General features: G+C 41.0%; 1 protein-coding gene across 14 annotated transcripts in view; it reads left to right on the top strand.

Moving 5' to 3' along the window:
• The window catches only part of LOC137321765 (dystrobrevin beta-like), a 534,882-nt gene that overhangs the window by 272,173 nt on the left and 240,558 nt on the right, over positions 1–22,151 (top strand). For all 14 annotated transcript variants that reach the window (XM_067984400.1, XM_067984401.1, XM_067984410.1 and 11 more), the window contains one exon: positions 4,150–4,274. In XM_067984400.1, coding sequence (XP_067840501.1) covers positions 4,150–4,274 — 125 coding nt within the window. The remainder of the gene's footprint in view (positions 1–4,149; positions 4,275–22,151) is intronic.

The following is a 22,151-nucleotide window of genomic DNA, read 5'->3' as shown; positions in this document are numbered from 1 at the left end:
GTGTCTGCAAAGGGATATTGACAGGTTAAGCGAATGGGCAAAAATTTGGCAGATGGAATATAATGTGGGAAAATGTGAAGTCATCCACTTTGGGAAGAAAAAGAAAAAAGCAAAATATATGAATGGAGAAATACTACAAAATGCTGCAGTACAGAGGGAACTGGGTGTCCTCGTACATGAAACACAAAAAGTCAACTTACAGGTGCAGCAGGTAATCCGGAAGGCAAACGGAATATTGACCTTTATTTCTTGGGGGATGGAGTATAAGCGCAGGGAAGTCATGCTACAACTGTACAGGGTGCTGGTGAGACCACACCTGGAGTACTGCGCACAGTTCTGGTGCTCTTATTTAAGGAAGGACATACTTGCATTGGAGGCAGTTCAGAGAAGGTTCACGAGGTTGATCCTGGGTATGAAAGGGTTGTCTTATGAGGAAAGTTTGAACATTTTGGGTCTATACTCATTGGAGTTTAGAAGAATGAGAGGAGACCTTATTGAAACATACAAGATTCTGAGGGGACTCGATAGGGTAGATGCTGAGAGGATGTTACCCCTCATGGGGGTATCTAAAACCAGGGGGCATAGTCTCAGAATAAGGGATCGCCCGTTTAAGATGGAAATGAGGAGGAATTTCTTCTCCCAGAGGGCCGTGAATCTTTGGAATTCTTTACCCCAAAAAGCTGTGGAGGCTGAGTCATTGAATACATTCAAGGCTGAGTTAGACAAATTTTTGATCAGCAAGGGAGTCAAAGGATATGGGGAAAGGGCGGGAAAATGGAGTTGAAGTAAAAATCAGATCAGCCATGATCTCATTAAATGGCGGAGCAGGCTCGAGGGACCGAATGGCCGACTCCTGCTCTTATTTCTTATGGTTTTTGTGGTCTTATAACTCCATCCCCGACCCGATTCATTGGGGGTGATTTTAGGAGGCAATTGCGGGTGCGTTGGGTGTGGGGGGCTCCGAAAATCGCAGAAATCCACCCGCTGACTTCCGAGTTTCCCAGGGACCCACCTGTGTGCATGCGGGTGACCCGAAAACGGAAGTCCCGCCGGCTTTAATTTAATAGAAGGTGAATGACAGTTAAAGAACCAAATGTACCTTATTGAGGTACTTAAGGCACTTCACCTGTGACAGATTAAATGCTTAGAAAGATTTTTAACTTACCTGGGTAGTTTGCCCACCGCTTCTGATTTTGTTGAAACCAGGCATGAAGGGCCGGATCAGGGAGCAAGAAACCAAATAAGTTAAATAAAAAACCATGGAAGGAAGTGAAAACACTAAATGTACCCACCTTCGCAACCTGTCTGTCCGATGACCCCCTCTTCATCCCCCCCTCCCCACCCCAGGTCTTCCATTCCAGCGCCGGATCTTCCATTCTTCCCCCCGCCCCGGTCTTCTGTTCCAGCACCGGATTACGTCTCTCTCTTTCTCACCCTCCCCTCACGTTGCAGCACCTGACGGCAGCCAGCCTGTCTATCAGACTGGCTGCCGGGCACGAAACCCGGAGAGAACATTAATCATCTTCAATCAACATGCGATTGCGTCGGAAACGGTAAGTTTTGTTCATGTGGGTTTGCCACACGCACCTTCACCCCCCGCCCCCCCGACCCCGCTGCCAACCCGCCGCCAACGTAAAATTGAGGCTTTTGTCTTCGGCTGAAACAGACTGTTAGCAGTCTTCACATCCTGTTTGAACTTGAGCTGAGTTTCTGACCCAGTGTCCTCTTCCATCTCCTCAACAGTGCTCACTTCTGCCCCGACTGTAGTCCATCCTTCACTGAAACCCATATATATGCCTTTGTTACGTCAGCAATAACAACTTTATATAGCACTTTTATATAGCACTTTTAATGTAGAAAAATGCCCTAAGGCATTTCACAGAATCTTAATTGGACAAAAATCGATGCTGAGCCAAAGAAGGAGATATCAGGATGGTGACAAAAAGCTTGGTCCAAGAGATCGATTTTAAGGAAGGTCTTAAAGGAGGAAAAGGAGGTGGAAAAACAGAAATGTTTATGGAGAGAATTCTGGAGCGTAGGATCTGGATGCCTGAAGGCACAGCTGCCAATGGGGATGAAGGGAGTGAGGGATGTACAAGAGGCCATAGTGAAAGGAACGCTGAGTTCTTGGAGGGTTGAAGGGCTGGAGAAGGTTACAGAGATAGGAAAGGGCGAGGTAATGAAGCGATTGAAACACAAGGATGAGAATTTTAAATTTGTCGCTTTGGGGGACTGGGAGTCAATGAAGGCGAGTGAGCGCAGATATAATGGAGGAGTGGAACTTGATGCAGCAAAGTTTTGGATGAGCTGAATTTTATGGTGGTTGGAGGGTGAGAGGTCAGCCAGGAGAGCACTGGAATAGTCGAACCTGGAGTTGACAAAGGCATGGATGAGGGTTTCATCAGCTGAGAAAGGGGCGGAAATGGCACTGTTATGGAGTTGGAAGTAGGCGGACTTTGTGACGGAGAATATATGGGGTCAGAAGCTCAGCTCAGGGTTCAAAAGGGTGATGTCACCAAGGGGCAGCGTGTAGATGAGAAAGAGGAGGAGGCCAAGAATAGTTAGATTCTTGGGAGATTCCAGAGATAACCGTGTGGGTGCAGGAAGAGACGCAATTGCTGGAGATCCTCTAGTTATGATTGGATAGGTGAGAGTGGAACCAAAGGAGGGCTGTCCCACTGAGCTGGACAGTGAAGGAGATGCATTGAAGGAGGATAATGAGATCGACCATAGCAAAGGCTGCAGAGAAATCGAGATGGACAAGGAGGGATAATGTACCATGGTAACACAGCCAGTCACAGAGGATGTTGTCTGTGACTTTGATGAGGGCTGCTTCAGTGTTACAGCAGGGGTGGAAACCTGATTGGAGAGATTCAAACATGGAGTTGCAGGAAGTTGTCGGTGGTAAAACGTTCAAGAACTTCGGAGAGGAAAGTGAGGTTAGAGATAGGGTGGCAGTTTGCAAGGACAGAGTTGACTTCCCTAATATTCTCCTGGCTGGCCTTCCAACCTGCAAAAACTTCAGCTCAGCTGAAACTCTCCTGCTCGCATCTATCCCACACCACTTGCCAATCGCTTATTACTTCTGCCCTCGCTGACCGACACTGGCTCTTGTCCCCCAACACTTCTTAAAATTCTTGTCCTGGTCTTTAAATCCCTAAATGACATTGGCCCTCCCAAACTCCATAACCTCTTCCAGCCCGACAACCCTCTAAACTTTCTGTTCCTTTGACTCCAGCCTCTTGTGCATCAACCCCTGCTCTCTGCCTCACCATTAGTGTTCGTGCCTTGAGCAGCCTAGGCCCCACTGTCTGGAAGTCCCTTCTTCAAACTCTCCACCTTCCTCTCCTCCTTTAAGCACACTTCTTTGACCAAGCTTTTGGTCACCTCCTTATATCGCCTCCTTGGTTTTCCTCATTCATCAGTGAAGCAACTTGGAACATTTTTCTGCATTAAAGGCAACATAAATAAAAATAGTTATTGTTACATAACATAATGTTTCTTACATTATAAAACATCCTCTTACTGAACACAAACAATGTTCATATCTACAGTTTGTTTTGCTGAAACTAAAGGCCATGACATGCAGGTTACCAGAGTGGAAGTAATAGATGGCAGGTTGAGTATCACAATTGAGACGCGCTGTCCAATGGGACGTTGATACATTGTTGCTCTTTGATTGCTTCTTCAATGCTGCCAAAAAGTGTTGATCTGTTAATGGATCATCGTATTATTATTGTGTATCAAACGTGATTGACTAGGTGTAATGTTTTCTTATATGTCATTTTTGTTTTGTTTATTTTAATGACTTTTGTTGCTGTTATACCTGCTTCTAGTAATTCAAAAGCATCTGTTTGATCAAAGGTTGTTAATACACAGCAAACAACAGCCTATGCATTGTATTTCTATGACAATGTTTGTTTTAATACCACTGTGAACCATCATTCAGCTTTGAGCTCGTGGCTTTTAATTTGCATGGTTGAAATAAAAATGACATTTTTCATCCCAGATAGGAAGGGAAGTGTCATTTGATTTTCCTGTTTCCTAGTTATTGTTTTCCATTCCTTTCTCTTTTTTTTGATTGTGTTCTGGGGTCTTGTACCTTGCTGTCCTAAATTTGTTATGTTAACTTTGAGTTATTTTTTACAGAAATCACCGGCAAAGAAGTTCGGCCATGCAATTAGCAAGTCCCTTGGATGTGTACCAAGCCGAGAGCCACCTCATCCTATATACCCTGAGATGCCAGAGAAACCTCTAGATTTGGCCCATATAGTGTGAGTAATGAATTTGTAAATGAAATTTAGATGTGAATACTGGCGCAGCTTTTATTGGCAATCAAGTTCAAGCATGCAATTTATCCCAAGGAGAGTTTGGCACTGAATCACTTGTAGCTTGCTTGTAGCTTGCTGTATACCACAATGGGATAGGTTTCTGTTGACTTCTCCTTTCATAAACTGGCAATCCAAGTTTGCACTGGTTGCATACACTACGGGGAACTGCTTAATAACAATTGTCAGTAATTTTAAACTACATATTCTTTATTAAGTTATGAAAGCCTATAAAAAACAAAAACAAAACTGCTATCATCCATTTCTAGACATGGCTATCAATACTTGTCAAGCAGGCACCCTTATAAATGGAAAGAAAAGAGAGAATTAAATCCATTCGAACAGGAGGAGGCCATTCAGCCCCTCAAACCTGTTTTGCCGTTCAATTTGATCATGGCTGATCTGTACCTCAACTCCATTTTTCCACCTTTGCTCCATATCCTTAATATCCTTACCTAACATAAATCTATCAAAAGAACATAAGAAATAGAATCAGGAGTAGGCCCCTCGAGCCTGTCCCGCCATTCAATAAGATCATGGCTGATTTTTGACTTCAACTCCACTTTCCCGCCCTATCCCCATATCCCTTGATTCCCTTAGTCTCCAAAAATCTATTGATCTCAGTCTTGAATATACTCAACGATTGAGCATCCACAGTTCTCTGGGGTAGGGAATTCCAAAGATTCACACCCCTCAATCTCAGTCTTGAAAGTTGCAATTCACTCAGCATGCATAGCCTTTTGGGGAGAGAGTCCCAGATTCGCACTACCCTTTGTGTGAAAAAGTGATTTGCAATTTCACTTCTAAATAGTCTAGCTCTAATTTTTAGATTATGCCCCTTGTTCTGGATTTCCCCCACCAGAGGAAATAGTTTCTCTGTATTTACCCTGTTGAACCTCTATCAATTTAAAACATTTTAAAAAAATATTTCGCAAGCTTGGCTCAATTTTGTGATTAAATTGAATATCTATCAAATGTTCCACGTTATTCTATTTTGTGGGGGGGGGTGCTTGGGGCAACATTTCCTAATTCGAACGTATCTTCTTCCCATGTCACACTTTTTCCTTTATTTGTTCTCCCACTTCATATTTTCTCTCTAAGGCCCAGGATTTGTGCTGGGGTGCAGTTCATTGGCGCTGGCCCCAATGCCCATTTTCACTTGCTGCAAAATTAGCAAAGAAACCAAACTAGCACTGGAATTCTTGCTGAATCAATAATATTACGCTTTACGCTTTTAAAAACTGGAGTATTAATCTTGCAATTTTTTCTTTATTTTACTTAGAATTAATAGTGATACTTCAATTTTCTACTGGATGAGTTAATTTTGTTTGATTTTGTTAGCCTTGCTGGCAGAAACCTGCCCAAACAAGACTCGTCTGCAGTAATGTTCAGTTAGTGCCTTTCAAGTGGTTTAACAGCCATTTGATGAGCTAAGTAATGGCCAACTATGTTAATCCAGTTCCGGAGAGCGAGAAATTTAGGAAGGTAACTAAAACAGCAGAATTTGTACAGCTCAGTTCAGTGACATGACCGTTTCCAATCTTTAGTGTTGAACCTAATTATTCGTTTTGAAGTATGTAATCAACTTCTAAGTTTTGAAATCCAAAGGAAAAAAGTAAATTGCAATTCAAGTTTTAAAAATTGTCTACATTGTTTGCTTGTGCGACTTAAACATCCAAACCTTGAGATTTTTGATTTCCTAAACCGAGAATGAAATGTACAACTGAACAGCATGTCGGAGTTTAGTGGTTAATAATTTGACGTGTCCCTGAACCCAGTGCTGCTCAGCTGAATCAGTCCGGCAAGGCCTCAATTTTAAAATTCTCGCCCTTGTTTTCAAATCCCTCCATGGCCTCGCTCCTCCCTATCTTTGTAACCTCCTCCAGCCCTACAACCCTCTGAGATCTCTGCGCTCTTCCAATTCTGGCCTTTTGCGCATACCTGATTTTCATCACTCCATCATTGGTGGCTGTGCCTTCAGCTGATTAGGCCCTATGCTCTGGAATTTCCTCCCTAAACCTCCCCACCTCTCTCTCTTCCTTTAAGATACTCCTTAAAACCTACCTGTCCTAATATTTCCTTAAGTGGCTTGGTATCAATTTTTTTTTGATAACGCTCCTGTGAAGCGCCTTGGGATATTTTATTACATTAAAGGCGCTGTATAAATGCAAGTTGTTGTTGAATAAGTGCTGGTGAACCGTATAAAAGTCAACTGTGGTTTGTGGATGGATGCTTAATTTCTATTGAAGCCTATACTCCCCAGCAGACTTTGTCCATCAACAACAACAATAACAATTTGCAGCAAAATGCATGTTGAACAGATATTGTCGCTAAGAATTTAGCCACTCCGTTGTTGACTTACTTCAGATCAATAGGTGAGCTAATGCCTCAGTGGTCATTTTGATTTTCCCCACCTGTTGCAACTTTCTCTGAAAGACTCATTAAAGGCGTTAACAAGGCTTTAACAAGACTTACCAAGCAAAGGCGGATTTGTGTTGTAACATGAATGATGTTACAATAGTGCCTGTCTCTGAGTGTGTTTTTACTGATATGCTGATCAGAATTAAAAAGTGTGGAAGTTCTTCTTGATGTGTAATATTGACTCCTGTTGAGTTCAGAATTAGCTGGAATTTATTTGCATGATGGGCCGATTGGCCTCCTTCTGTGCTGTAACCATTCTATGTTTCTATGATTTAAAATGAAGCTCAAAACAGTAATAGCATCATCCAGATATTGAGCAGGTCATTGTGCTCTCCTTGCTTAACCTGGGAAATTGTCTTGCAAGACAATTTACAAGGCAGTAATGTCCTTTAATCTGATACTTCTGAGTTTCATTCACGTAGGTTGAATAACCATATAGTACGTACACTGATAAGAGAGTGTTTAGTGTAGGTCTAAATCTTTTTAAGCGGTCAATAAAAGCAGTCAAATTATAGTCCCCAAAACTGGAATCTTCAATTAAATACCTCATGCAGAAATTTCCTGCAGCTTCCTGTACCATCTTCAGAGCGTAGTCACTTAAGAATCTGTGAAATGTGTATTTGTAGGGAAGCAGTTATAGTAATAAAACTCCATTTAGAGTACACTACAGTTTCAAATGCACACACGCTAATTCAAATGATTTAATGTGATACCACATTTTATGGGACCACAAACTATCTTAAACACTTTGCATGTTGGACTGTTTCACAGCATTGGGTTCTGTACCACTTTTCCACAATATAGACGTGTACCTTTAATAAAATATATTCAGTAAAAACATATTTAGTTCAAACTTGTCCAATAAAATATCATACCCAACAACATGAGGACCCAACTTGAGCAACGCAAATATATCATGTGGTTCTAATTTACAGATGCATTGGACTAAGTGGATATAAATTGTTAAGCTTAACCCCAGCCGAAGCAGTACATTTAATGACTGCTTCTGGCATGTTGCCTCAATCAAGTCAGCACACAGTATAAATACTGATGTCAAGTCTTCATGCTCTGAATGGATGGAATAGGATTTCTGCAAAGTTGTAACACAAACATAGCTGATGGCTCATTATTGCCATTGTGGAGGTATGAACTCTACATTAATGAGTCTTCAAGACCAAATAAACTGAGGTGTTGAAATTTGAGATGGAGACACTTGGGTGGTTTTATTCACACTCCTTGCAAAGCTGATTCACTGTGAAAATGATTTCATTAATCATTTGACTGAATTTCCCAGTAACCAAGTTCAGATTTTTACTGCAAATTCATGAAGACATGTTCGCCCGTATAGGCTGGTTTTCAAAATAGTAGAAATTCAAAAGTTACTTCACTCATAAGTATAAGAGCACAGCATTCTGGATCTCTGTCAACACAGGTTTGAATCTCAGTGGAAGCTGAGGTATGCAAGCAATCTTGTGTGTGATGAATTTGTTGAACATGTTAACCAGTTGATAATGCCTATTGCATCTTTTTTTTATTCGTTCACGAATTGCATCTTGTCATCATACAAATTGCAAAAGCTGAAATAGAAGAATACCAATGGCCAGATAATCAGAGCCTTTTGGCCTGATGGAGTTTATTTTTTTTTGTCATGAGCAAAGTGAAGTCAAGTACCTTAATAGTGAGTTAATATAATGTTGGATACTTTTTATTCTAAATTCTTGTGCGAATTAAGCGGAGGGAGGTTAGCACTGGAAAATTGAAATTGTCTTCCATTCGGAACATAGGAACAGGAGCGTGCCATTTAACCCCTTGAGCCTGTTCCGCCATTCAATGAGATCGTGGCTGATCTGTGACCGAACTCCATATACCCGCCTCAGCCCCAAATCCCTTAATATCTTTGGTTAACAAAAATCTTTCAGTCTCAGGCTTAAAATTAACAATTGAGCTGGCATCAACTGCCGTCTGCAGAAGAGTTCCAAACTTCTACCGCCCTTTGCGCGAGAAGTGTTTCCTAACTTCACTTCTGAAAGTCCTGGCTCTAATTTTTAAGCTATGTCCCCAAGTCCTCGACTCACCAAACAGCGGAAATAGTTTCTCTCTATCTACCCTATCAGTTCCCCTTAATATCTTGAAAACTTGTATCAAATCACCCCTTAATCTTCTAAATTCCAGGGAATACAACCCTAGCTTGTGTCATCGCACTTTGTAATTTAACCCTTGGAGTCCAAGTATCATTCTAGTAAATCTACACTGCACTCCCTCCAAGGCCAATATAGAAAGTGAGTAAGATGAAATGGATAAAAGGGGCGTATGACAGATGTCAGGTTGATAACACAACTGAGAACCAGACAGAATACAGAAAGTTCAGAGGGGAAGTGAAAAAGGAAGTAAGAAGGGCAAAGAGAGATTATGAGAATAGACTGGCGGGCAACATAAAAGGGAATCTAAAAGTCTTTTACAGGCATGTAAACAATAAATGGGTAGTAAGAGGAGGGGTGGGGCTGATTAGGGACCATAAAGGAGATCCACTCATGGAGGCAGAGGGGATGGCCGAGGCACTAAATGAGTACTTAGCATCTTCTTCCTTGGTAAGGACAGATGCTAAGTACTCATTTAGATGCTGCCAGAGTCTCAGTAAAGGAAGATACAATGAAGATACAATAAGGATGGGCTAAAAATTAATAAAGAAGAGGTACTTGAAAGGCGAGCTGTACTTAAGGTCACCCGGTCCAGATGGGATGCATCCTAGGTTGCTGAGGGAAGTAAGGGTGGAAATTGCAGAGGTACTGGCCATAGTTTTCCAGACATCCATAGATATGGGAGTGGTGTCAGAGGACTGGAGAATTGCAAATGTTACACCCTTGTTCAAAAAAGGGTGTGAGGATAAACCCAGCAACTATAGGCCAGTCAGTTTAACCTCAGTGGTGGGGGATCTTTTAGAAACGATAATCCGGGACAGAATGAACGGTCACTTGGACGAGTGTGGATTGATTAGGGAAAGCCCGCACGGATTCGTAAAAGGAAAATCGTGTTTAACTTACCTGAAAGAGTTTTTTGATGAGGTGACAGAGAGGGTAGATGAGGGCAATGCAGATGATGATGTGTAAATGGACTTTCAAAAGGCGTTTGATAAAGTGCCGTACAGTAGGCTTATCGTCAAGATTGCGGCCCAAGGAATAAAGGGGGCAGTAGCAACATGGATACAGAATTGGCTTAGGAACTGGAAACAGAGAAGAGTGGTGAACGATTGTTTTTCGGACTGGAGGGAGGTGTACGGAGGGATCAGTGCTGGAACCACTGCTTTTCTTGATATATATTAATGACTTGGACTTGGGTGCACAGGGCACAATTTCAAAATTTGTAGATGACACAAAACTTGGAAGGGTAATGATCAGTGAGGAAGATAGTAATAGACTTCAAGAGGCTATAGATAGGCTGGTGGTATGGGTGGACACATGGCAGATGAAATTTAACGCAGAAAAATGTGAGGTGATACATTTCGGTAGGAAGACGGAGGCGAGGCAACATAAACTGGAGGGCACAATTCTAAAAGGGATACAGGAACAGAGAGATCTGGGGGTGTATGTGAACAAATCGTTGAAGGTGGCAGGGCAGGTTGAGAAAGCAGTTTAAAAAAGCAGAGGGGATCCTGGGCTTTATAAATAGAGGCATAGAGTACAAAAGTATGGAAGTCATGATGAACCTTTATAAAACACTGGTTCGACCACAACTGGAGTATTGTGTCCAGTTCTGGGCACCGCACTTTAGGAAAGATGTGAAGGCCTTAGAGAGGGTGCAGAAGAGATTTACTAGAATGATTCCAGGGATGGGGGACTTCTGTTACGTGGATAGACTGGAGAAGTTGAGGTTGTTCTCCTTGGAACAGAGGAGGTGGCGAGGAGATTTGATAGAGGTCCTGAAAATCATGAAGGGCCCAGACAGAGTAGTTGGAGAGAAACTGTTCCCGTTGGCAGAAGGATCAAGCACCAGAGGACATAGATTCATCGTGATTGGCAAAAGAACCAAAGGTGACATGAGGAAAAACTTTTTTACACAGCGAGTGGTTAGGATCTGGAATGCACTGCCCAAGGCGGTGGTGGAGGCAGATTCAACCATGGCCTTCAAAAGGCAACTGGATAAGTACTTGAAAGGAAAAATGAGCAGGGCTACAGGGATAGGGTGGGGGAGTGGGACGAGCTGGATTGTTCTTGCATAGAGCTGGCGTGGACTCAATGGGCCAAATGGCCTCCTTCTATGTTATAACCTTTCTAAGATTCTATGATGGGTTATGTGCATTTTACTTGCCGACATTGTAGGCTCTCAGTCAGTATCAAGCACTTCAAATCAATTATTTTTGGAGTTTCATATTGAATAAAACTCAATTTGCTCTTTGATAGCAGTATAGTTTATCCCCAACAACAAGCACATCCCCTAATGCACCATTGTAAAATATTCCATTTCCCCATCAGCTATCCTGTGGCTTCTGGTGTGTGCTATTGACAATAGGGCCAAACTAGGGGAACTTTTGTGCTATGGACCCATGCCTAATGGAACTGGGTTGAAACTAGACAAATTAATATCATGCAGGACTTTTAGACAGACAGGACAATTTTATCCCAAATGATTTCATAGTTCACCTTTCAATTGTCTTTCATTTGATTATGCTATTAAAAAGAATGACATTCTATCAATTGGACTGGTGCTGACGACTGGACAAACAGCTTCACTTGTCAATGGGTTGGGCCAGCTTCAGTATAGATATAACAGATTGAGTTAACAGCTGGAGAAAATCAGCCTCTCTCCCTCTCAGCGAATGAATCTGATCTTAACTGACACTTCAAAATAAACTAATTCTGGTTTAGAAATATCTTGATTGATTATCAGGGGTTTTGTATTTGCAGTGCTCAAGAGAAATTCTGTCCAAAATATGGTGATTTATTATATCAAGTTAAATTATGCATAAGAATTTACTGGTGCACTATCTCTGAGACCCATCATCTGATTTAGTGCAATTGTGTTAGTAAAGGTACCTGTAAATTTTTCTGTTGGCAGTATGATGTGTACCCTTTTCAGAATTCCAGCACTGCTGCACAGTAAGTCTGATATGGAATGACAAGCCTCGATATAGGTTTCTGCATAATGTAACCTTTCAGGCAAGAAATTTAATATTAATAAACTCTCATAGTAAGATAGGCAGTGGTAATGCAGAGTCGTATTTATGGCATCATTCACCTGTACTGAAAATTTGTTTGTAAATGTCGACAAGTTGAACCATTAGGAGAGAAATTATGTATTTTTTTTAAAGGCAACATGGAATATAAATGGAAAACTGTCAAATACATCGTTCCTGAGGTGCGGTGTCCAGAACTGAATGCATTACTCCAGATGGGGTCTGACCAGAGCTCTGTACAGCTGTAACATAACTTCCACCCCTTCGTATTCTAGCCCCCTTGAGATAAACGACAACATTCCATTAGCCTTTTTAATAATTTTTTGTGCCTGTCCACTAGCTTTTATTGATTTCTGTACTTGGACCCCAAGAGATGTTAATCCGGGACGAAATCAATTGGCACTTGGAAAAATATGGGTTAATAAATGAAAGCCAGCATGGATTTGTTAAAGGCAAATCGTGTTTGACTAGGAACATAGGAATAGGCCATTCAGCCCCTCATGCCTGCTCCGCCATTTGATAAGATCATGGCTGATCTGTGATCTAACTCCATATACCTGCCTTTGGCCCATATCCCTTAATACCCTTGATTGCAAAAAAGCTATCTATCTCAGATTTAAATTTAGCAATTGAGCTAGTATCAATTGTCGTTTGCGGAAGAGAGTTCCAAACTTCTACCACCCTTTGTGTGTAGAAATGTTTTCTAATCTCACTCCTGAAAGGTCTGGCTCTAATTTTAGACTGTGCCCCCTACTCCTAGAATCCCCAAACAGCGGAAATAGTTTCTCTCTATCCACCCTATCTGTTCCCCTTAATATCTTATAAACTTCGATCAGATCACCCCTTAACCTTCGAAACTCTAGAGAATACAACCCCAATTTGTGTACTCTCTCCTCGTAACTTAACCCTTGAAGTCCGGGTATCATTCTAGTAAACCTACGCTGCACTCCCTCCAAGGCCAATATGTCCTTCTGAAGGTGCGGTGCCCAGAACTGCTCTCAGTACTCCAGGTGCGGTCTAACCAGGGTTTTGTATAGCTGCAGCATAACTTCTGCCCCCTTGTACTCTAGTCCTCTAGATATAAAGGCCAGCATTCCATTAGCCGCCTTGATTATTTTCTGCACCTGCTCATGACATTTCAATGATCTATGTACCTGAACCCCTTAGTCACTTTGGACATCCACTGTTTTTAACTTTTTACCATTTAGAAAGTACTCTGTTCTATCCTTTTTTGATCCAAAGTGGATGACCTCACATTTGTCTGCATTGAATTCCATTTGCCACAATTTTGCCCATTCACCTAATCTATCAATATCGCTTTGTAATTTTATGTTTTCATCTACACTGCTTACAATGCCACCAATCTTTGTGTCATCGGCAAACTTCGACATGAGACTTTCTATGCCTTCATCTAAGTCGTTAATAAATATTGTGAATAATTGAGGCCCCAAGTCAGATCCCTGCGGGACTCCACTAGTCACATCCTGCCAATGTGAGCACCTACCCATTATCCGTACTCTCTGTCGCCTTTCGCTCAGCCAACTTCCAAACCAAGTCCGTACTTTTCCCTCGATTCCATGGGCTTCTATCTTAGCTAACAGTCTCTTATGTGGGACCTTATCAAATGCCTTCTGGAAGTCCATATAAATAACATCCATTGACATTCCCTATCCACTATTTTAGTCACCTCTTCAAAAAATTCAATCAGGTTTGTCAGGCACGACCTACCTTTCACAAATCCATGCTGGCTCTCTCTGATTAACTGAAAATTCTCGAGGTGTTCCGTCACCCTATCCTTAATTATAGGCTCCAGCATTTTCCCCACAACAGATGTTAGGCTAACTGGTCTATAATTCCCTGGTTTCCCTCTCTCTCCTTCCTTAAAAAGCAGAGTGACATGTGCAATTTTCCAATCAAGAGGGACAGTTCCTGAATCTAGAGAACTTTGAAAGATTATAGTTAGGGCATCTGCAATGTGCTCACCTACTTCCTTTAAAACCCTGGGATGGAAACCATCTGGTCCTGGGGATTTGTCACTCTTTAGTGCTATTATTTTCTTCATTACTGTTGCTTTACTTATGTTAATTTTATTGAGTCCCTGTCCCCAGCTCAATATTAGTTTTCTTGGGATTTCCAGCATTCTATCCTCTCTTTCTACTGTAAATACAGACACAAAGTAATTATTCAACATGTCCGCCATTTCCCCATTGTCAATGACCATATCCCCACTTTCAGTTTTTAAGGGGCCAACACTGCTCCTGACCACCCTCTTTTTCCTAATATAACTATAAAAGTTCTTTGTTTTGGTTTTGATATCCCTTGCAAGTTTCTTTTCATATTCTCTTTTTGTAGCTCTTACGATCTGTTTTGTGACCCTTTGTTGATCTTTGTATCTTTCCCGTTCGCCAGGATCTGTGCCATTTTTTGCCTTTTTGTATGCCCTTTCCTTATGTCTTATCCTGTCCCTTACCTCTTTAGTTGCCCATAGCTGGTTTTTTTGGCAAGTAGAGTTCTTGCCCCTCAGGGGTATAAACTGATTCTGTATCACGTTAAATGTTTATTTAAACATTTCCCACTGATCATCAGTCGTTTTACCCATTAACAGATTTGCCCAGTTTGCTGTGGACAGTCTCTGTCTCATCCCATTGAAGTTGGCCTTACCCAAGTCTAGAATCTTAGCAGCTGATTCACTTTTTTCTCTTTCAAACACTACATTGAACTCGATCATGTTATGATCGCTATTGGATAGATGTTCACGCACAGTTAAGCTGTTAACTAAATCTGGTTCATTACTCATTACCAGATCAAGTATGGCTTGCCCCCTTGTTGCCTCTCGGACATACTGCTGTCGAAAACTAACCCGGACACACTCAAGAAATTCACTACCTTTCTGACAATTGCTAGTCTGCTTTTCCCAATCTATGTGAAGGTTAAAGTCCCCCATTAAGACCACTATGCTTTTGTTACACGCTTGTCTAATCTCTGCATTTATACAATCTAGCACTTCAGAGCTGCTGCCAGGGGTCCTATACACAACTCCCACTATGGTCTTAGATCCTTTCCTCTTTCTCAATTCAACCCATAAGGTCTCTGTTGGCTGCTTACCTCTCGTTATATCTTCCTTTATCATTGAATTGGTTTCATCTCTAATCACGATGGCTACTCTCCCCCCCACCCCCCCCCCTTCTATTTTCCCTATCTCTTCTGTAGACCTTATAACCCGGTATATTTAGGTCCCAATCTTGACCATCCTGCAGGCATGTCTCAGTAATAGCTATCATGTCATACCCTCCAATTTGAATTTGAATTTGTAGTTCATCTAATTTATTCCTTATACTCTGTGCTTTTGTATATAGAACTCTTAATTGGACTAACTTGATTGAGTTCTTTGATAAAGTAATGGAAAGGGTTGATGAGGGTAGTGCGATTGATGTGTATATGGACTTTCAAAAGACATTTGATAAAGTACCCCATAATAGACTTGCTAGCAAAATTGAAGCCCATGGGATTGAAGGGTTAGTTGCTGCATGGATCTGAAATCGGCTGAGGGACAGAAAGCAAAGAGTGAACGGTTGTTTTTCGGATTGGAGGGAAATGCTGTCCCCCAGGGGTCGTTGTTGGGACCACTGCTCTTCTTATGTATTAATGACCAGGTCTTGGGTATGTAGGGCATAATTTCAAAGTTTGCAGATAACACGAAACTCGTAAATGTAGTAAACAGTGAGGAGGATAGTAACAGACTTCAGGAGGATACAGACACACTGGTGAAATAGGCAGACACATGGCAGATGAAATTTAATACGGACAAGTGTGAAGTGATTAATTTGGTCGGAAGAATGAGGAGAGGCAATATAAACTAAATGGTACAATTTTGAAGGGGATGCAAGAACAGAGAGACAAGTCTTTCAAAGTGACAGGACAAGTTGAGAAGGCTGTTAAAAAGGCATATGGGATTGTTGGCTTTATAAATAGAGGCATAGAGTACAAAAGCAAGGAAGTTTTGATAAACCTTTATAAAACACTGGTTTGGCCTTAGCTGGAGGATTGTGTCCAATTTTTCTTTATTCGTTCATGGGATGTGGGCGTCGCTGGCGAAGCCGGAATTTATTGCCCATCCCTAATTGCCCTTGAGAAGGTGGTGGTGAGTCACCTTCTTGAACCTCTGCAGTCCGTGTGGTGAAGGTTCTCCCACAGTGCTGTTTGGTAGGGAGTTCCAGGATTTTGACCCAGCGACGATGTAGGAACGGCGATATATTTCCAAGTCGGGATGGTGTGTGACTTGGAGGGGCACCACACTTTAGGAAGAATGTCAAGGCCTTAATGAGGATGCAGAAGAGATTTACGGGAATGGTATCAGGGATGAGGGACTTCAGTTCCGTGGAAAGACTGAAGAAGCTGGGGTTGTTCTTCGAGCAGAGAAGGTTAAGGGGAGATTTGATAGAGGTGTTCAAAATCATGAAGTGTTTTGATATAGTAATTAAGGAGAAACTGTTTCTAGCGACAGAAGGGTCGGTAACCAGAGGACACAGTTTTAAAGTAAATGGCAAAAGAACCAGAGGTGACATGAGGAAAACATTTTTTGTGCAGTGAGTCGTTATGATCGGGAATTCACAGCCTGAAAGGGTGGTGGAAGCAGATTCAATAATAAATTTCAAAAGGGAATTGGATAAATACTTGAAGTGAAAGAATTTGCAGGACTATGGGGAAGGAGCAGAGTGTAGGAATAATTGAATAGTTCTTTCAAAGAACCGGCACAGGCAAGATGGGCTGAATGGCTTAATTCTATGATTCCATGAAATCTCTCTGCTCATCCACAGTTTGTAGCTTCTCACCATTTAGAAAATACTCTGATCTATCTTTCTTAGGTCCAAAGTGTAATTACCTCACACTTTCCTGCATTGCCACAGTTTTGCCCGCTCACTTAATTTGTCAATATCCCTTTGCAACGTTCTGCTCCCATCTACACTATTTATTGTGCCACGTAACTTGGTGTCGTCAGCAAACTTAGATAAAAGGCGATCTCTTCCTTCATCCAAGTCGTTTATAAATATAGTAAAAACTGCACCCCCAGTACACCGTTAGTTAAATCCTGCCGATTTGAGAACATACCCATTATCCCAACTCTCTGTCTCCTACCTCCTAACCAATTCCCTATTCAAGCCAATAGGTTGCCTCCGATTGCATTCTCATTTTTGTTAACAGTCTTTTATGTGGAACCTTGTCGAATGCCTTCTGGAAGTCCATATAAATACCATTCATAGACACTCCCTTTTCCACCACGTTAGTTACCTCCTCAGAAAATTCAACAAGATTCATTAGACATGACTTGCCCATTACAAATCCATGCTGGCTCTCACTGATGAACTCCTGTTAGTCCAAATGCTCAGTCACCCTGTCCCTAATAACAGATTCTGATAGTGCAGAGCATCAGTAGAGCTGAGTCTTTCAGGGAACACGCACAAGGATAGGCTTTGGAACAATTTGAAGCCTGCACAGAACCGACATCAAACTTTTTGAACACATTGTTATAGTTTAGAATTTTTCCCCAATACCTTTCCTTGTGGTTTGCTAGTTTCTGTCAGCAGATTGTGATCTTCTGTGATCTGAAACTTGTGTCTTAATTCTCTGCTGTATTTTAAATATGCTGTCCTGTCATGAAAGGGGATCCTTTATCACTCTAATGCTGATCCATCATTTTGTAGTCAGTGAAAACAACAGCCACTGATCACCAAGACACAAAGGAGGTAGTGTAGAGAAGAGCTGCAAGACTGATCGCTCATGTAAACTGTCTTACGTGAGGAAAGACTGGAGAAACTTGGGCTTTTCAGCTTGGAGAGGGAACATCTGAGAGGTGATCATATAGAGGTACATAAGATAGTTAAGGGTATGGAAAACATAAATCTATAATATTTTTAAGTAAACTGTGAATAGGACAAGGGGACATAGGTTTAACTCATAAAAGGTAAATTTAGGACTGATATCAGGAAGTAGTTCTTCGCACCAAGAGTGATCAACACATGGAATGGACTTGTAGATATAAAGTAGTGGACATGAGAAGCCTAGAATCATTTAAGCAACAATTAGATGCAGCAGTAGATGCAGACCTTAGGGTCTATCAGAAAGGATGAATTAAGATGAGTCGTATGGCCTTTCTTCCATAATTCTTTTGTTAGAGGAAAGGGACTGATGTCATAATTTTGGAAAGATATTACGCAGAAATTACTCGTCAATTTTATTTTCTGAATGCTTAATGTGCTCTTATCAAATTCCTCTTTATACTATTTTAATGGAGTTGTAAACCTGCTTTAAGATAAATGCCTCCATTTAAATTTTGGAGACAAGAATTTATTATTATTGTGTTAGGCATTCATACAGTAGCATTGACAGGCATTTATATCCTATGAAGAAGATAGATAAATATTAAAAGTCAATTTCATAGTGCAATTAATGTTACTTTTTAGTTGGTGTGCAGATGGTCATCACTTCTGTTTGCTCTGTAATATAATGGATTATTGGTTCAAAAAATCAGCAGCCCTTTGAAATTAGAGAAATAACCAAACTACATTGCAATGTGCAGCACATACGATCTGGAAATCTTCCTACAAATTGACCTGAGATCATTCATTGGAGACTTCTCTTAATGCTGTCCAATACCAGCGTGCCAGCTCTTCTCTTCATGGCCAGTCCATTTTCACCTCTTGCCAAGCAACTGTATTTTTGAGATCGGCTAGATGTCATGCTAATGACCATTGTACAATCGGAAGACAAGGTTTCACACGGAGTCCATTTAAACAGCAGAAAAAATATGCAAAGTAATTGCACCCAGTGATGCTGGCAGATGCAGGACAATCATTGTATAAATTCTGAATTTGCCGGAGACTTCGACAAGACCTCAAGCTGTGTAACACATTGTGTCAATGTTGTATTATTGTGTTGTGATATTCAGGCTTGTGGTTGTCTGCACTTCCCTGATATTAACAGGAGAGTAACTGCATTTATTGTGAGTATTTGGGGGATTTACAGCAACCTGTCCCTACCATTACTATTTCCATATGGAGCGTGTTACATAAATTGTTCTAAAATTCCATTAATATTTTACAAGTGAACATGACCACATGATGCTTTTTGTGACTATTACAGGCACAGTTTAAATGCTAAGTCATTGGCTATAATATCTGTTAGGCTAACCTCCTCATGGGGTTTCTGATTATTCAGCAGCATAAAGTTTTTTTTTGAGAGTAAAATGTGTGATGCTTCAACAGTTCTATTATGGGAACCTAATTTGAAGGCTTGACAGAAGGTTTAGTTTTAAAGTTTTAGCAGTACTGTCAGAGGAGCCTCTGTCACATTGATATTGTACGACTGTATTACACATTGCTTTTTCAAAGTTATTAAAATGAAGAGAATGTTTCAGAAATTGACATTGATCATAAGATTCCACACAATAAAAAGAGATTTGGCAATGGAAACATTTTTCCCTTCAAGGCAAAATGTTGAGAGCTTTATTCTGCAGCTGGTCTTGTTATATTTGACCTGGGAGTGCTTGAAGCTGATCTTAGATTTCTGAAATAGGAAAATGTTTCATTCCAAATTGCTGACTTCTTTTTTACCTTGAACACACAAAAAAGAAAGCTCAATCTGCTGGAATCACAAACAACATTCTCTGGTTCTGTGGTGCATTAGTTCTCCTTAATATACTCGATGTACAGCAGAAGATTAAGTAATTCCAGCAGATTGAGCTTTTTTTATATGTTCAAGGTAAAGGAAATCAGCAATTTGCAGCCTTCAACAGTATCAACCATACCATTCTCCTCCAGTGCTGTCTCTTCATTGTCCAGCTCCATCGGATTGCTATCGCTTTGTTCCATTATTACTTATCTGATCATAGCCAGAGTATCTCTATGAACATATGAACAATGACGGACAGGAAAAGACCCTCTGGTCCATCCAGCCTGTTCCCCACAATTGTGATACTTTGTACATCAGAATATATACAATATATACACTCCCCACTTCACCTGAAACCATGATTTCCTGGGAGAGATGAAAACGCAAATGGTAACACAGGCCAATTCGTGGGGAAAAAAATCTGGGAAATTCCTTTCCAATCCACTTAGGCGGTCAAAACTAGTCCAGGAGATTCAGCTGACCCTGATACTTCTATGCAGTACCTATCTTTTATATGAGATGATCTCCGCCCCAGCCAGAAACAGGCCCAGCTCTCGCTTGAAGGAATTCAATGAATCGGCGTCTACTGCACGAACTGGCAGCCTGTTCCAGAGGTCTGTGTTCTCTGGGAAAAGGATTACTTCCTGACATCGAACCTGGATTTGGCCTTATCCAACTCAAAATTGTGACCCCTGGTCCCCCCCCTAATCTGTTTAATTGGAACAAACAGTCTACTCAAACACAGAACACAATCTATTAATTTCACTATCTCTAGCAATTGCTTTCCATCCTCACATTTTCACCTGTAGAGTTCCGTAAGGATCTATCTTTGGTCCCCTCCTTTTCCTCATCAACATGATGCCTTTGCAGAAATCACCTGCAGACACGGAGTACACCCAGCTTTACCTCTCCACAATCTTTCTTGACCCTGAGCGTTCCCTCGGCACATGGGAGGGAAATATCGGGTCCAGTGTCTCTTGAGAGTCTCCATTTTCTGCAGGAAACTTTTTCTTGTTACTGGATGTTAGTTGCAATCTCGGTGGTGTCCATCGAAGCATAACCTTGTGCTTTGCAAGGTTGCCAGTGCTTCTCGGAAAGGATAAAGAAGTATCTCCAACAGCTGAAAAGGTTGTTTACATTAGTTGTAGTTGAGGCAGCTTCTCCTTATATGGGTTACGTGATGAAGAAAGTTGTTTTATTACATTTCCCACTGTTACTGGCCTCAAGAAGATCAGATAAGGAGTCTTCATGGACCTTGAAAGATTGAATAAGCTTCTCCATAAGGAGAGTTCCAAGATTATTCCAATAGATAGTTTTATTTCACATTTATAAACCCCCTGTGTTTGAAGTCATACAGTAACAGATTGGAATAATGAGCACTGCTAACAAAAATCTGTCTTGAGACAACTAACCTCCCATCATTTAGGTGCTGTGCCCCACTAAAACAGGAAAAGACAAAGAAAAACCTTGCTTTCACGTAAATATTGGAGAACCAAAAGTTATTTAATTTCCAACTCCTGGTAATATTTTTAAACTTCAAATGAATTATTGAATTCTTACGGTCTTTAGCCATTGGATGTCAGTGTTAACTTTCATTTGCATATGAAATGGTTAAATTACTCCTTTTATTGGGACAACTTTCTCTTTTTTGATAAAATTCACTGAAGAGCAGACAGCAAAACAGTTTTACATATAAGTTGTTTTGTTATGAATTTGTGTTATTAGACATTCCAATGTTTAATTATTCTGACATTTACACACTATTTCCTTCAAACCACTGACAGTAATGAAGGGAAACTTCCACTGAATACAGCAGATAATCCATGAGTGTAAATGTTCTGTCTTCTGCGCACTGACAGTTACATATTCTTCTCTATCACCAGTTTTGTCCCCGGAGAGATTTATGTGAGTGCAGCCCATTTTTCTGACAATGCAAGTGTAGTGGAGTATCCATATTAACATTCCTGGAAACATTAATTGACATAATACTGAATCTTGTCAACTACCCACTGCAGTGTGCAGTGCTATTACCAGTAGGATACGTTATAAGTAAATTTAATTCCAATCAATAGTACGAAGCTATCATAAGATTGGAATTTAACCAGGTTAGCTATACCTTTTATGTGACATTGGGCAGGATTGCCCAGTCAAGAACCTGTCAACGAAGTCCAGTGGGTGCAATCCCATAAAAGACAGATGCAATTTGGGACGCTCTATGCATGATTTCAATGAAATATCGTACCATTCTTTTATGCTTCGCACAAAGTTTTGATGCACTTATAAAGTCAAGTTCGGATGTTTCATACTGGCTCACCATCCTTGCAATTGTAATCTGCAACAAAAATAACTTGCTATTTATGTAGTGCCTTTACCGTTTTAAAAAAAATTTCCAAGGCAGTTCACAGAGGCTTAATCAGACAAAAATGGATGCCGAGCCAAAGAAGGAGAGCTGACAAATAGTTTGGTCAATGAGGTGGGTTTTAAGGAGGGTCTTAAAGGAAGAGAGAGAGACATGAAGAGGTTTAGGGAGAGAAGTCTATTGTATGGGTTTCAGTGGCTGAAGG

The sequence above is a fragment of the Heptranchias perlo genome, chromosome 5 (genome assembly GCF_035084215.1).
Source record: "Heptranchias perlo isolate sHepPer1 chromosome 5, sHepPer1.hap1, whole genome shotgun sequence".
Lineage (NCBI taxonomy): Eukaryota > Metazoa > Chordata > Chondrichthyes > Hexanchiformes > Hexanchidae > Heptranchias > Heptranchias perlo.
Note: the sequence above shows the minus strand (reverse complement) of the source record. Positions and strands in the feature narration are given on the sequence as shown.